Source organism: Alligator mississippiensis, chromosome 1 (genome assembly GCF_030867095.1).
Source record: "Alligator mississippiensis isolate rAllMis1 chromosome 1, rAllMis1, whole genome shotgun sequence".
Classification (NCBI taxonomy): domain Eukaryota; kingdom Metazoa; phylum Chordata; order Crocodylia; family Alligatoridae; genus Alligator; species Alligator mississippiensis.
Window position 1 is genome coordinate 469,186,246 of NC_081824.1, and position 17,251 is coordinate 469,203,496.

Sequence of the window (17,251 nt, forward strand, 5' to 3'; positions counted from 1 at the left end):
GAATGCCTGAGCTCCAGGCAGGGCAGTATTGTGTGCCAGAGTCCTAAAAATACGCTTAATTTGTTTCACTTCTGATCAGCCTTTTACTACTTTCACTTTGGAATCAGCCACTTCCTCTTGGACCAAATCTGTGCAAAGAGTTAAAACAACCCCCCCCAGTAAACTTTTTAATTTATAATGTAACAGATCTCAGTAATTCAAAGACATTTTGGATTCTGACTGGATTCATCTGCCCAGGCTTCCAAGGAGTGACAGCTTTCTAAAAATGAGATTCCTATTTATTTAAGGGTGTGGTGACCAAGTTTCTATTGCTCTTAGGAGTTGGGACAGCCTTGTTTAGTCAGCCACATGTGTATTTGGTTTGGGTCACTTTTTTTACAGCTACTTCATGCTCTACATGCCCAGCAGCATCTTTCCAAAATAGACTTTTTGCCTGTGTCGCAAATGACACAGAATATCTGGGTGCCATGACTGCTTCAGCGGCTTATCACTGTTACTGGAAGGTGCTTGGATATTATGGTGATGGGCCTGGCATAAGAAGCTGCACAGAACGGGTCTGGCCAAGGAATAGACTTACCATCTTACTTTTGGGTACTTGTAGGCTACTGTTTATTACCTGTTTATCCAGTTGTTAATCCATTACTGCTGTTTCATGCACTTCATTTTCATAGCTGGATTAATAATTTCTGAATATTTGAATTGGTTTAATGACAAGAGGCTTCTTCAGACCAGATATTTTTATTGAATTCTAAGGTTGCTTCTTACAACTTTTTTGTAGAACAAAGTGGCTGTTTACCTAACCAGTTACCACCACCTGTTTCTCAATATTTCCCCTTTATTTCCCCCCTCTTCTAGCGACGGCTTCGCCACCTACGGAATATCGCTGCACGAAATATTGTTAATAGGAATGGTTTTCGCCTCCTGGATACCTACTTCACGCTTCACTTGTGTGATAACACCAGGATATATAAAGGTAAAAACAAAACAAAACATAAAAACCTGTTACAGATATTCTCATTCTCCATCTTTCTGTACTACTACAATGCTCTCCTCTGGCATGCTTTTTCACTGAAATTCAGCATTTCAATGAGTCTCACTACCATTGGGAGACTTGTATTTCATCTGAAAGTACAAGAGAACTTTTCCTGCTGTTAGGAAAAGGAGTAGAACATGTAGCCGGTTCTAATCTGGCTCGTGCAGGTTTCTTTGCTGTGATCCAAGCATTGAACTTGGTCAGCTTGACACTAGCTTTCAATGGCTTGTTCTGTTTAAAGGAGCCAGAACTTGTATGATGGAGCACTGCATTACTGTGCAGTAACTCAAATTATGGTTTTAAAGGCCTGGTCTCCTACTGCTGGTATATTCTAAGCTTCAGACATTATTCAGCAGTTGAAAAAGATTAAACTATTGAAGCAGCAGGCACATTCCTCTCCCATGCCATGCCAGCTCTGGAACACATATTTTGCTTCTCCTGCATCTGACCTGGGCTCCTATTGTGCCTGGGTTTGGGGCATAATATATCTTAAGTATTTTCTAAGGTGCTTATCACTGTGGTAACTCTGGTTGAATTCTTCTTGAAATATTTTCTTTAGCTGGAATTCTGCCACTGAAAATTGTTTCCTCACTCCTAGCCTTGTAGCAGCATGACTGCTGAGCATAGCTTTTCAGAAGATTGTGAATGAAGAATGGGTTTAACCTACTAGGCTAGGAGTGGGGAAACCATTTTAGTTTTCACTGTTTTAGGTGGGATGCACTGCTTTAAAATAATGGTGGGAACAGCAGCTGTGGTCTTAATGTCGTATGTTCTTATACGCGTATATGAGACCTGGCAATTGAACGAATTAGACTCTTTCTACACGTCCGTTCCCTACCTCTGACACTGTTTGAGGATTAAATACCTATAGCTAGAATAGGTTATTAGATTAAACTGGGGTGTCAAATGTTTGTCTTATGGACCAGACCTGGTCAGTAGAGCAGTGTCATTTGGCTTGGTGGTGAGGTGAGTGGGAGGCAGGTGTCATTGCTGAATTTAGGGGCATGGAGCCAAGTCAGGTATGTGTGTCAGTGCCAGGGGGTGAGCAACAGGTGCCTTGATCTTTATGGCTCCCCGATGCTGCTTGCCCCACTGCTGTATCCAGATGTGGCCTGCGAAGAGGGTGGGTGACTAATATGCCTGGACTGAAACAGTTTAGTCTTGATGAAAAGATTCTGCCTAATGCTGCTAAGGCTGAAGATATGTTGCATTCAGCAGGTCACTGTAATGTAGTTAATACACTCTTAAATTATTTTGGATGTGTGACATTAAACTTCCTTTTTAGAAGTTTGCAAGCAGATGGTAATCTTATCTTGCTCCAGACAACATTTATCTGCACTGTGTAGTTCAGATTTGCCCCCCTTTTATGGCTTAATTTGTTACTTGCGCTGCATTAAAGGCATATGCATTGGCAGAAATGGTGTTCCCCTGCCTTCTCACCCCCTCCTTCCTTTCCCCATACACCCCCTCCTCCCATCCCAGCTCTGCTGTTGCTAGAGCTTCCTTTTTAAACCAGTCCAAGCATGAATTACCTCAACCCAGAGAAATCCCAAACTGTCGTACAGCTGTTTGGGTAGAGCTGACAAGATCTGTGTGTTGCAGCATGAGTCAGCAGGGACAACTGCAGTTTTGCTATCTAGTTCTCGCACAGCATTTCCCAAACTTTTGCTACCTGGGGCGCATCTTTTTTAGGTTAAAATTGGCAGTACATTTCACTCTCTTGTACCCAGAAAGAGGGAGTGGGAAAAGCAGTGGCAGCACAGTTGCAGTTTGCAAATGTCTGGTCTCTGGTCCAGACACCCTGGGACTGGGGAGTGGAGTTCATGCATCCCTGTGAAACCACAGGGTGCCGGCACCACTGGGGTGGGGAGTAGAGTGCTCCCTGAATATGGGCATGCACAGCCTCTTGCACCTGGTGGGCTGTGCTGGGACTAGACATCTGCAAACTGCCACTGCCACACCCTAGCTGCACCTGGGGGACACTACATCCCAGTCTGTGCCCTGCCCTACATGCAGTGTGTGCCCCCTTCCCCCCAGTAGTAGTGTGCCTGCAGCACACTAGTGCTGGGAGTTGCTGTTCTAGCACTTCTGTCGGACACCTGAAGTCCTGTGTGATCCTGGAACATGGCCATTACTCTTCCCTATTTCAGAAAAAGAGTGCAGGTGCTGTCATGAAACCTCACTGTGAGGGCAGTTCAGCTTCGGAACAGGTTTCCTAGAGAAGCCGTGGAATTTCCACCCTGGGAAGCTCTTGAGCAGATCAGACAGACACTTGACTGGGGTGGTTTAGTCGGGGATGATTTTTGCCTTGAGCACAGGGCTGGACTGGATAACCTCAGGAGGTCCCTTCCAGCTCTGCTTTGCTCTGATCCTATATTGTAACACCCTACTTTCTAGTAACCAAGAAGGTTGTTTGGTGAACTAAGCGTCTTTCAGATCTCAACAAGAGATCCTAGGTATAGTGTAGCTCGAGGCACTCTCTTCCCCTAATACACAACCCAACTAAGAAAATGTATTGAATCTAGAATATTTTATCTGGTAAAAAGCTGTTCTTGAGTAGAGGCAAGGTGGTAAACTTAAGTGTTGATGTCCAACAAGTTTAACCAACCAGTTAGACTTTTAATTGAGGCTGTGTCTTTAAGTCATAAAATAACTGTTTTAAAATCTGTTTGTTTGAATCTGATTTGGCTCTGGCAGGAGCTGAATTGGCTTCAAGCTAATGCAAGGAAGTCATCTCTGTGGACACTTGATTTTTAGGACTTGGAATGAACCTATTTCATTTTAGAAAGCCCGGTGTTTGAATTGGAATAAATATTGATGTTGTATCTAAGTTTAAAGTAGTTTTTTTTTCTTAGCTCATCCTCCGTTTTGTTTTTTCCTTTCTCTAGAATTTTATCAGAGCGAGGTGATTAAGAACTCTCTGGTAAGTTTTTAATATCAACTGTCTTGCATAAAAATCTGCATGCTTCACTTGTCTCTCGTCACATCTTCTATTATTACATTGTATTCAGAAGACAACACCTGAAACAATTCTTGCTTCCATTTTCCAGACCAGATGTAATTGTGGTGTTTACTCTTGAAAATTCACAGACTGTAAAAGGGAAGGGGCAGTGCTTTAGTGTAATAACTTCAGGCTATCAGGAACACACTAACAACTTAATGAGTGCGTCTACACATCACCCTGTATCGCTGTTTGGTGTGCTATAGCAATATAGTGATCACATGAGTCTACACATGATCAGCAGCTACTTTGTCTTAGCAGCGTGCTTCCCCATTTTAATGCGTCACTATAATGTAGTGGCAAAATCTAACTGTGTGTATGGCACAGTATGGGCTTTTACTATGCCGTGCTCTAGTACTTCCAAAAGGAAGTACAGTAAAAGCTCCGTTATCCGGCATAATGTGGGATGCCGGATAACAAAATATGCCAGTTAATTGAGCTGTCCAGGCCACCGCTTTTCTCGCTGCGTCTGAGGTGTCCCACTGCCCCTCCCGCTGCATGGGCCCCATGGGACAGGGAGGCGGGCCCTGCACAGCCTGTTATGCCCCCGGGCCGTGGGGGCTTGGAGAAACTGGAAGTGCCACGGTGGGCACTTCCAGTTTCACTACATCTTACAAGCTGGCGTGCCGGTTAATTGAGCGTGCCAGCTTGTAAGATGCCGGTTAACAGAACTTTTACTGTACTAAAGCACCAAAAGGAAGTACTAAAGCACGGCACCATAGCAACGTCGCTATATGGTGACAGTTAGATGCACCCAGTGTCATGTAAGTCTGAACTCATTACTGTGGTTACAAGCCATGTTGAGGGTTACTAACTGAATGGTTTGAGAAATCTCTTGTACCTTTGATAGCATTTTTTTTTATAGTTGGTTTGTTGCACCTGTCAACAGCAGAGGAAAGTGTTTTTTAAAAGAAATCCCACATTGCAATTGGAAAACCATGGAAACTAGCCAAGGGATATAGAGCAGATGTATAAAATAACCTAGCTCACTTCAGATGCTCCATAGTTTTCAAGTTTAGCTGGGCACTTAAGATGTAGCATTCCTAGGGATCTCCTGCCCGACCACTCAACTGTGAGTATACAGCAATGGCGAGACACTTTTGAGTGTAAGGTCCTCAGCCCTATTAATAATTTCTAAAGATATGATCCCAAAGCCTTGATACGTACGCTCTCCTGCTTCACGTTAGGCTGAAGTCCTACCCTGGAATATTGAAGAGATTTTCTTTGTTACTGCCCAAGGTGATTCTTGATTCAGGTTGTACAAGATGTAGCACGTAGATCTGGCCTCTTGGTTAGGTAGTTCTGCCTGAATAGTTGGCTTTGCTCCTGGGCCTAACTGTCTTTAGGATAAGTGACTGTCTGCTGTCCCTTTGATTAGGATAATTTAATTTCCACAACAGGCCTTTAAGAAGGGTGCGTCATACTTCAAAATAGCTTAATTGGGAAAGAAAATAACAGTTTTGTCCCTGTTCCAAGCCCTCTTCAAATGGATTGAAATACCTAGAAGCTGAATTTTACTGAGTGGCAGTAACATTTCAGCAAATTACACTTTTTGGAAGTATTTTTGCTTTGGCATATTAGTCGCATCAACAAGACAGCGTTCTCTTGGCCAATTGCTTTTAGTTTGGAAGGAAGTAAAGCCTTCTTGCAAACTTATTAAAGTGTTGAAAAGGGTAAATTTGTCTGGCAAGCTGTAAATCTAGCAGATGGTTTTAGTACTAGTCTGACTGTTTCACTATCTAGATGAGAATTGGTTATGGTTATGATACATACCAGTGCCAGCAATTGTAATGACTTGCCAAGCCCTACAGAAACCTTTTTCTTAAAGGAAACAAGTAACAAGACTCAGAACTTGGCTTGTATTTTTGATGGTTGGCAGTAAAGTCCACACAGCATTTTTGCTTTCCTTGCTTCTAGCTTCCCAGAACAAGCTATCCAGTGCTTAATTTTTCTACTCCCTGAAATGACCGTGTATTAGAAGTAGCAGCCTAGCATTCACATGGCATGCTATAGATATCCACAAACGTGGAGAGAGAATTTAGTAAGACAGGTTTTAAGTTTAACTTTTTGTTTTTGGTCATAACAGCTTCTTTAGACATGTCATTCGTCGTAATTTCTAGGAATTTGAGATTTAGAGCTTTTAGAAGTATTTGACGACTGGAGGCAAACTGCACTGAAGCCCTTGCATATAGGTGAAGGTTATGGAACATCACCTTGTGTATGCAAGCACAGTAAGCTGTGAAGCGTATAGGTCCAGAAATGGTTTCCATTGCCTGGGTTTCAGTGTCAGCAGCCTGTAGATGGCTTCTGTGTAGCCAGAAGTTTATAAACTAGCATCTGATACTGTGACCTTCCTGCAAAGTGTTCTCTACGTGCTGAATGTGGGGGCGGGGCTGGGGGCATGCATTAGGGGTGCACCGATTTAAAGATTTTCTTGCTGACACCGATAGCAGATTATTAACAAGCCATATTGGCCAATACTGATTTGATAGTTGATTTACAGGAATGCAGCCCGGCAGCTTGGAGAGCACCCATGAAAACCCATGCCCACGTTATTGGTAGCAATTTATCATTTTGCTGCCTTGCTTTAGTTAGAGCCCCACTTGATTACTGAAGCTCCACTTTGCACCTTAAGCAGCACCCATGAAAAATTTCTAGTTAACTGCCACCTTCCCTACCAGCATTATGCTTCCTTTTGTACAAGCTGCTATCAGATCTTCAGACAGCACCTTTTTCTTTCGGAAATATTGAAGTGAGCATGGGGTAAAGCAGGGCTGTCCAACTGGTGGCTTGCAAGGGGTTAACAAGTGGCTGATGGACTCGTGCCTGGCTACCATTCCCCCCACCATGGTTGGGGTTTCTGGGGCAGCTGTGAGGGGGGTGGGAGGGAGGGAGGACTTACCTGTCTGGTGATAGCAGCTCTATTGCTGGGGTCCCGGGAGCTTGCACCTGCCCCTGCATGCAGTCCACGTGGTGTTTGGCCTGGGGCTGTTGACTGTTGAAATTAGACAGCCCTGGGGTGATGGATGTTTTTGTAATCACTTGTTGGGTGAAAAAAGGATCCTCTGGATGTTTCTTGCTCTGACTTGCTAATAACCAGCTGTGCGTGTTTAACTTGTCAGACTGCCTAAGCACCAGAAAGCAAGGCTTGCATGGCTTTCATTTCACCTGCCGTCTAAGTTGTGCCTTGTCCAGTTACAACTGTTTTCAGTTGCTGCTTAGGAATAAGACCACTATGATTATTCAGTTCTTGGGACACCTGAAACCTTCAGAAACTGCATTCTTTAGACTCCTGCCAGATTAGCTCTCCTGGATTTCATCTGTGCTCTCGCATTTCCACTGAGTTCTGGACTGGCTTGCCTCTCCACCTTTTTAAAATGAAAAAGTGCTGTTGAGGGTGACAGCACTTGGGGTTTGGCATGGGTGACTGGTGCTTCCCGAGTCGGGGGGGGTGGGGCGCCAGAAGCTGTTGGCAGCAGGGATGCGGCTGGCGAGCAACCGCAGAAGCTGCTGTCGGGGATGGGGACTGGGCTGGCAGGCAACCACAGAAGCTGCCGTCGGGGATGGGGACGGGGCTGGCGAGCAACTGCAGAAGCTGCCGATGGGGATGGGGACGAGGCTGGCGAGCACCCGCAGAAGCCGCCACTAGCGGCAGGGGCAGCCCTGTCGGGTGGCGGGGGGGGCATGTGCCCCCCCCACGTCAGTTGTCTATGGGGTTTGGTCAGCGTGGCACAGTTCTGGGGGAGGAGTGGGAGGGGAAAATGAACAACTGTTATTTGCTGACACGTTCAGTTAATGAGGAGCAAATTAGTGTTTAATGTTAACTACACTGCCTTGTTTCAAAACCAAACAATAAAACATGGAATGGAGCACTGTCTTTTCATGACTCCTGTTTTCTTAAATACCATTTTTCCCCATCAATTTGGAAAAAGTTTGTGTTTGTTCTGGCAACATGCAGTTGGAGAGGTCATTTCCTAGCTTCTGGAAGGAAAGAGATGCGGGTTGGAATGTCTGGATTTGTCGTAGAGGAATATGGGAGCCAGCCTAGGAAGCTGGTTGAGGAGGGAAGGCTTGAATTACGAAGAAGAGTCTGATGGCTTTGCATAGCTCGAACATCAGACTAGCAGGGTTTTACTTCAGTCCTTGCAGGCTGGAAGCTGGACTCGTATATTCAACCCTTCTTACAGTTTAAAAACTACAGATCATATGAACGTGCAAGTTATTTGGTTGTTCTTACCTCTTTATTTTGGACACTAACAGAATCCGACATGGAGGAGTCTTGACTTCGGACTAATGCCTGATCGCCTTGATACATCGGTGTCGTGCTTTGTGGTGCGGATCTGGGGTGGCAAGAAAGAGCATTATCAGATGTTGATTGAGTGGAAGGTCAATCTGGATGGACTGAAATACTTGGGTCAACAGGTAAAAAAAAAAAAAAAAAAGGCATTTTTGGGGAAGAGAGAGCTAATGGGTAATGAGCACCATACTTTGAATTATGGCATAAAACTAGTAATTAAGACCCTGCTAGTATGTATAGATCAATCCATTGCAAGGGAGCAATAATTAGGGCTGGCACATGTTATTAGACACTTTAAAGTGACTTAAGTTGCATTGTTTGTGTGAGTCTGTTAACAGTGGCCCTAGTGGAGAAACTGTGGTATGGTGTTGTGTGTTTGTGTATGTAAAATATGGTCCAATATCTCTGTGCTTCTGTACACATCAAGACATTAATTTAATGCAGCGATTGAATGTCCACAGTGCCCTTCGTTCTAAAGAATAAGACGAGATGATGCTACTAATCCTGAGAATTTTTCTTGTGCTTGTCCATTTCTGAAATACTGAGATGGAGAGGTCAGTTAGTCATAGAAACTTAGGGGTGGAAGGGACCTCAGGAGGTCACATCTAGTCCAACTCTCTGCTCAAAGCATGACCAACCCCCACTAAACCATCCCAGCCAGAAACAGTCAGACAGCAGTTGTCTGACGTGGACTTGCTCTCCGTGAACGTTATAGGTAAAGTGTAATTTTTAGTCATTACCTTTTGTATAATGCAAGTCCTTGAGCATGTGAGCTTGCATTACGACATCTAACGGATATAGAAAAATAGTACCTAATGCTGTATCTCCTGAAGTGAATGGAAGGTGTCTGCACACAGGTGCTGTTTTTAAAGTAATCTCGGATATATTGCTGTTTCCTATTGCTTCAAGGAGATTCTTTTTAGAATGAAAGCACTTAAGGAGTTCTTTGAAAAGTCAGTCTTCTAAAATGTTGGAAATGAAGTCACTTGTTCTGGAATCTGGTTCTTTTGCTACACAAAATGTAATTTTCACTCTCATGTTTCTGTCCTAATAGAGTAAGCAAAGGGATGTCTGGAGAATGTTCTAATACTGGCTCTCTAGTTTATAAGTCACTACTTCACTATAGATAACTCACTATAGCATCGATTTTTTTTTTTTTTTTTTTTTTTGTGCTCAACTGTAAGCTGCAGAGCATATGGTCTAGTTCTGAGTAAAGTCTTCTGAAAACTAGCTCCTTCTATAACTAAGCAGCTTCTGAGCAGCTGCTTTGATCTTCTTTTTTTATTTATTTTTTTTAGTATTTTCAGTCTTTCTTTTACTATGTATTCTGGCCCTGGAAAGGAGGAAAGCTTGTTTGTGGATATGGTGTCTGTAATGAGACAGGATGCCACAGAGTAATTAATATAACTATTAATTTTCACTTTGCACCGTGGAAAGTAGGGGAGTACCACAAACAGTAGCTGAATACTCAGTCACTCAGCATTTGGAACTGGGGAAGTCAATAAAGTTTACAGCAGAAAAGGTGCCTCTAGCTGTCACAGAAACAGCAATTGAATATTATGCTTGTATTCAGGAATTTTAAGTTGGCCTTAATGTAACTCTCTTCTTGTTTTACAGATACATGCCCGAAATCCAAATGAAATCATTTTTGGTTTGAATGATGGTTATTATGGCGCTTCATTTGAACAGAAGGTAATAATGCTCGCTAGTTATGCACACTACTTAGTACACTTGGAATTTAAATCTCACCAAGTGAGTAATAGCCTAGGTTGGAATTTTTAGTGTGGATGTGGAAATGTTAAGCCTTTAAATGAAAGTGGAAATTTACTTTCAGCTCCTTCTAGAAAATTATGGTGTTTTGAATAGATGACATCATTTCCAACAGTGCTGAGTTATCTTTCTTCCATATTTTTTAGCCAGGTGCTTACCTTTAGACATTCATGGTTCAATACTGTAGCAAGTCTTACTATCCAGTTAAAATCTTGGCTTTTGAGTCACCAGCTTAAGTTTCCTAGCGATTTAATGGAACTGATTGCAACCAGGTCTTGGCTTGTCAGTGGCCATTCCTCCCTCATATAAAGAGAGGAAAATAAGCAAGTTAAAAATAAAGTACTTATCCCTTCCCTGTTAGTAGCCGTGTATCAGCTGAATCAGGGAATTCTTTACAGCAGTACAGAGCACACATGCTAGTACACTAAGGTACAGTTACAAAACAGGCCAATTATTCATTTCTCTGAACTTGTCTGCAATGAAGTTTCTGTTGCAACATCCTTACAACAAGAATTATCAGTTGTGCATCTTGTACCTAAGTGGAATTTCAGTATTGATGTAGTATTGTTGCCAGCACAGTTTCAAATGTTAACTCTTCTGCTTGTCTAAATTGGAGAAGTATTTAAGCAGTCATTCCTGAATTATGGTGTGTACGCTACACTGTTCATGGCCTCCCTTTTCACTTACACTTGATAAAGATGCCTGGTGAGCCATAAAACCTGAGGGTTGATTATGAAAGTGGTCCCCTGGTCTAATAACGTTGTGGTTCCCAACCCTGGAGTATTTAAGTCAATAGGCAGAAAATGGCCATGACACTTAAGAGGCCTGCATCACTGCCAGTGCACACACAACTACCAGTAACAAACCTAAACCTCCACATATGCCAAACCCAGAGTTCAGGTGAAGCTGCGCCTGCTGCAGCTCTCTAGTGCACGAGGGACTGAAACTAGCAGCAGGGGGCAGTCCTAGAGCATCCTCACTGTCTCCACTGCAGGTTTGGAGCATGTGGGCAAGGCTTAGGTTTTTGGCAACAGTCTCAAGAACACTATAGAGGCAGTGTAGACTGCCCTTATGGTTAGGAAAAAGGGGCTTTAAACTTTTAAGGTGACCAGATTACACCAGTTATAAAAGTTAAGCTATATCATCATCTAATATACATGTATATTTAAAGCTAATCTTCAGGCTTAATAGCCAGTTAAAACAGACTTTAGCTTCAAGTTTTGGTTTGTTTTGTAAAGACGTTTCATGCAAGCAAATGCCACTTACTATTTTTATGGAGGCTCTAAGCACTGTATAATTAGAAGCAACAATGAAAATCAGTAAAAGCTTTTTTTGGAAACGAGACTCAATCTGTGAAACACTTTGGAAATTGATTCTGTTAGAGAATTTCAGGCCTGCAGGGCACCTTAAAGCTCATCTAGTCCAGCCTTTTTCAGAGATTTGGGATCTGCTTTTCCTAAACCATCCCAGCTAAATGCCTATTCAGCCTCTTGAAAAAGATATTTTGATCTTCCAACTTGTCCTCTACTCCATCTTCTCTTATGGTAGTGGGCAGTGAAAGTTCATCTTTGTCTTCCACCTGGAGTTGTGGCCTCAGGCCCTCTAATGTGGAGACATGAAAGGTGACTTCTTGTGGGCTTTTCCCTGTCCTTACTTGCCTGTCTTACCAGTCAGGTCTTGACTACTTTGCAAAGGTAGCCTGTCAGAATGTGTTTCAGAATATCTCTGGCAAGATGGGCTGCTTTGGCTTGCAGGCACAACTTGCTATACCTGGTGACTGTGTTGAATAGTGCAGTGGGTAGAAGAGGGAGACGCTTATGGGGTGAGGGTAGTGGGGGAATGACCCCTCCTTAATTAATGAAGTTGGAGGTTCCCCCTTCCTTCTCATGTTGTGGTTTGTGCAAATAGCTGAGGGTAGCAAGTCAGCCCTCGTTTTGGCTCCTGCTTTTTGTCACAGGGCACCAGAAGGCAGTTACTGCGACGGAGTCTTGTAGCAGGATGGGTGGAGTAGATGGGCTCTGGCATGCTCATACTGATGTGATGCTTTCCCTTTTTGAAGCTCCTGCTTCTCAGTTCCCTTCCTATTCTTAAACCATAGCATGTCTGAGAACGACTGACATGAAACAAAACTTACTGGACAGCATCAGTGTGGTGGCATTCAGGCCATGCAGGTCTCCTGCTTTGTGTTAGTCCTTCAGTCACAGACTTGGATGAGGAGGTCTTCCTTTTCAAGGTCTTTCCAAAGATGGATCTTGCACTTCAAACTCCAAACATGCAGCACCTTGTGAAAGAAAGTGAGAAGCTGAAGAAAGAATATCTCCTTTGGAGATGTTGCCCAGTAACACTTGTTGTATTGGTGTCTAGATATTTAGAACATATCTTAATTTACTGTATTGTCAGTGTTGGGTGAGCTCTGGTGTAGTGTGTATTTTCAGTGGCAAGATGAAGTCCCTTCCACTTATCTACTAGGGGCCAGAGCAGCTCTGCCCGAGGACTTCAAAGCACTTTACTATTAGCTAAGCCATATTATGGGCTTTTGAGGAAAAGAGGGCATAGAGATAGGAACTGCATCTCCCTCACTAAAGCACAGCTTTTTCTGTTATGGAAAGCATTTAACCATGTGCTGAAAACTTAGTGGCTCTCTCCTTCTCTCTCTCTCTGTCTCCAGTATCAAATGGAAACTGCTTCAGGGACCTGGAAGTTCTGACCCTGGTTTAAAAAAATGTTTAGGATATTTAATGGCACTGTCAAGCCCTTCATCCAAAGCTGTCTGACTATTGTGTGTTGTGCAACACAATGCTGTAATCCTGAGTGGGAGCACTGCATTGTTACTGACTCTGCAGAACAAGCTGTGAATGTACCTGACCTGACCTGACTTGGAATTGTCTGAAGGCTGACAATTGCTGCACAAGGCAGTCATGGGCAAAATGAGAAAGGCACAAGTTTCTGTGCCAGTAAGATCTGGCTCATCAGGAGTCCAGCATTTCTAGGATGCTTCCATGTCTTCCTTGGGAGACTACTTCTGTGACTCTCTTATAAGTATTTATGGGAGAGGATAAGCAATGGCATTTATGACCTGCTGTTTTAGTGTCAGACATGAGGACAGGTTTTCTTTTAAGACTTTATGGAAGTCTCACTGTATTCAGTGTTCAGAGTTGAAGCTGGAGGTTTCAGTGAATGACATTGGGATGTTTAACATGTCTTTGCATAAACAGTATTAGACGACTTGTGTGACAAAGGATTACACAAGTAGCAGCGGAAGACTAAAACTTGTCTGCAAGTAGCCCTTGTTGTTAGCTGTTAACTTTAAACTCCACGCACTCCCACACTGAGCCCGGTGCATACCCAGAAGAAGCGTCACATTAGTTGGACCTGGCTCACCCAATGTTTGTATAAATCAGGCACTGTAGTGGGGCTTTTTGGTGCTTTTATCTAATAGCTAATTCAATTAGCTATTAGATAAAAGCACCAAAAAGCCCTGCTGAAGCACCCAGTCTCTATAGGTGCTATAGAGCTGGGTCGAAGTAATGTGCTGCTGCTTGTAGTAAAGCACGTTATTTTTTTGTTAATGTCTGCAAGCAGCCTAAATGTATTAAGCCTAACTACAAGTTGCATGGTCTAGCTTGTGCAGTTTTCTCCTTAGTGCTCATGGTTACTTGTCACACGTGTCCACCACGACTGTTTTGATAGTTGCACTGGTGTTCAGAAAATCCAGATTCGTCTTCTAAGAAGAAGGAAAAAATGACTCTCCTCTCTCTTCTTTGCCTTCAGGATCACTCAGGTACCCAGAAGAATAGTCTTCTCCAGGTGGATCAGAATTGTGTTCGTAACTCTTATGACGTCTTCTCTCTGCTTAGGTAAGGCTTCTTGTTTTTGGAATAATCCTGTACAACTTGTTGAACTGCTCAGTGTATGAGGAAATGAAATATATAACCTTTTTAAAAAAGGGAACTGTTTCTGGACTGAAACACGCTTTAGGAAAGTGCCTAACTGGTGCAGCGTTATTATTGCTAATAACCTGGGAGGAGCACTAGCCATCAGGAGGGCACTTGTCTTTACCCCAGTGTCATTAAACCTCATAAACCTCTGTGTAACAGAGATTTAAAGGCAAGCCAGCCTGTGTAGCTTGCAGTCCCAGAGCCCTGTGCATTCCACATCCAACAGCTATGGAATCTACTTCCTGTGCTAAGCTCTGCAGAAAGCCCCTTGTCTGCTCCGCTCCACAAAGTGAAAGCAGATGAAACTAATTTAAAAAAAAATTGTCCATAAAAAGTACCCTGGCTCTTTCTAAAGCAGGGGTTGGCAACAAATGACCTGCGTGCTCAGTCTGGCCTGTGGAACTGCAGGGCTTTGCCTTTGCCCATAGCCATGCTGGGGCTGAGCAGTAAGGAGCAGCGCAGGGGCCAGGGAGCTGGAAGCTATGCCTGCTGCAACTGCTATCCCTGCCCCCTCCCACTTCACAGCCATGTCTATGCTGCATCCTTGGGGGAGTTGGAAGCTGTGCACATATTGCTGTCACTTCCCACTGTACCCTGCTCTACCACTTCTCTCCCCTGCTGCTTGGCTGAGGTGGGAGCACAGCTTCCAGCCAAAGGGGAGCTGTGCTGGTCCTTAGCTGGATAGTGGGGTGAGGGGGGTTTAGAGAAGCTACTCTTGGATCACACCTAGGAGGGGGAGCAGGGGGCTGGGAGAAGTCGACATGGTTTGGACATGGATCATAGTTGCATGATTCTGGCAGGGGCAGTGTTGTTTTTCCCCACATCCCCCAGCCTCTGCACTGCTGAAGCCACCAGGTCTGCACTAGGTTGGAGCTGGATTGTTCAGGCCTGTGGCTTGAAAATGGTTAGCAGCCTCTTTTCTTAAGTATTAGAGGGATGGGATAATGCAGTAGTCAGAAGAAAAATAGTGCTGTTTAGTTCTCACATTCTTCTGATGACTGACTGACTTGCGCTCACCTTGGGAATGGATCCACATGGTAAGCCACATGGACACAGCAGATTTCCTGTCGAAGTATTTTGGATTTCTGGTACTCTGTATGGGTACAGCAGTCTCCCTCTGTCAATCACACTGCAGAATGGGGACTTTATTTTCCATCATGTACTTTATATGACTCAGTGGGGAAAGTTAAGGTCAAACAAGCAGGATGAATTGGAAGTCCCTGCACAGTCACAGAACTATGATGTGATCGGGATCGCAGAGACTGGGTGGGAGCTCGCATGCCTGGAGCAGTGTCACTGATGGAGGTCACTGGGGAGAGCAACAAGGGTGGTGTCGTGGTGGCTGTGTGTTATAGACTATTACCGTGTGGGGGCAGTAAAGTGACAGGACCGAAGGGTACAGCTCGTTAGGAGTTGGAATGTAGGAGTGCGAAGGGTAAGTACTGAGGAGATTTCTGAGGTGGGTGTTATTAACCATTAAGCTTCCTTTATTACACACAATGTATTAACTAATTTACCACTCCTTAGATCGCTTGTACAACTGCTTAGCTTTCATAAACCATACGAAACAAAACATACACAAACACACAAAATACGAGAGAAACTGTTGCTCCTGTTTCTGTTGATAATGATACTACAGAAAAGGGATTACAAGGACAGTTTCAGGTTACAATTACTTTACTGATTTCAGGATTATCTGTATTATTCATATTTCATACTTGCCACGCCAACAGGTGTAGCATACTTGGTTATTCTATTCTGTTACCGAGTCAGACAAGGTATTGCTGGCTTGGTGGTCCGCGGCTTTCAGACGAGACGACTTGTTCACTTAGAGCGAGAGATTTGTCTCGGGGACTCTGTGCAGTTGATCAGGCTGCAACGCGAACTACTTGCGATTCTTCCTTCGATGCTCTGCAAGCGAGTTCTCCTCTGAATTGGGATCACTTATGCTCGGTTTATATGGAGTGAGTTGGCGTCATGGCCCCCTCCTACTCCGCCTCGCCATAAGTCCCATATTCGGGTGCGGATGCAGCATCAAGTGCCCCGTATTTGGGTGTGGATGCAGCATCTAGTGCATGCCCGTTTCACTCCACTGACCCAGTTTTGAGCAATTTTTCCTGGCCCGAGCCAGTTTTGGGACTTTCCAATTGCTCTAAAGTAACCCTGTATGCTCACACCTGATTGGTGCATTAAGTTTCATTCTGTTATCTTAAGTTTTGTTTTACTATGAATCACTTACACTTACTTTGTTATGTCTCATTTCTATATATTTCTATTCGGGCTCTTTCAACAATGGCTAATAGGCAACACACTTATTACTATGGCATAGACCACCAGACCAGGAGGATGAGGTTTTTGAGGCTTTCTTCAAACAGCTAGCAGAAGTTTCCCCATCACAGGCCCTGATTCTCATAGGGGTCTTCAGTCACCTGCTGGGAGGGCAATACAGCAGTGCTCAGGAAATCCAGGACATTTTTTGGAGAGTGTTGGAGACAACTTCCTGGTGCTGAGAGGCCACTAGGAGCCATGCCCTTCTTGACCTGCAGCTCACAAATAGGGAAGACTTGGTGGAGAATGTAGAAGTGGATGACAACTTGGGCACAGTGACCATGAGATGATTGAGCTCAGGCTCCTGAGGAAAAGGAGAGCAGCTGAGTAAGGACCCTGAACTTCAAAAAAGCAGACTTCAGCTCCCTCAGGGAACTGATGGGCAGGATCCCCTGGGAAGCCAGGCTGGGGTGGGAAGGGAAGGGACTGCAGCAGAGCTGGGTGTATTTTAAAGAAACCTTACTGACGTCCTAAAGACAGGAAGACTAGCAGGGAACTCTTCAGGGAGCTAAAATACAAAACAGAAGCTTATAAGAAGTTGTTTGCCCAAGTTTCCACTAGGGAGGGGTATAAGAGCATTGCTCGGGCATGCAGGGATGAAATCAGGAAGGTTAAAGTGTAATTGGGGTTGCAGCTAGCAAGGGACGTGAAGGGTAACAAGAAGGGTTTCTACAAGTACGTCAGCAACAAGAGGAAGGTCAGGGAAAATGTGGGTCCCTTACTTTTGGGGGAGACAGCCTAGTGACAGATGATGAGGAAAAGGCTGAAGTACTCAGTGCCTCTTTTTACCTCCATTTTTACAGGCAAAAAGGTCCTAGACTACTGTACCTGGCAGCACAGTTTGGGGAAGAGGTGAGCAGCTGACAGGGACTATTTAGGAAAGC

General features: G+C 44.1%; 1 protein-coding gene across 2 annotated transcripts in view; it reads left to right on the forward strand.

Moving 5' to 3' along the window:
* Positions 1-17,251, forward strand: part of UVRAG (UV radiation resistance associated) — a 143,590-nt gene that overhangs the window by 18,326 nt on the left and 108,013 nt on the right. For both annotated transcript variants that reach the window (XM_059722560.1, XM_014601517.3), the window contains exons 2-6: positions 856-973; positions 3,922-3,956; positions 8,295-8,456; positions 9,949-10,023; positions 13,873-13,958. In XM_059722560.1, coding sequence (XP_059578543.1) covers positions 856-973; positions 3,922-3,956; positions 8,295-8,456; positions 9,949-10,023; positions 13,873-13,958 — 476 coding nt within the window. The remainder of the gene's footprint in view (positions 1-855; positions 974-3,921; positions 3,957-8,294; positions 8,457-9,948; positions 10,024-13,872; positions 13,959-17,251) is intronic.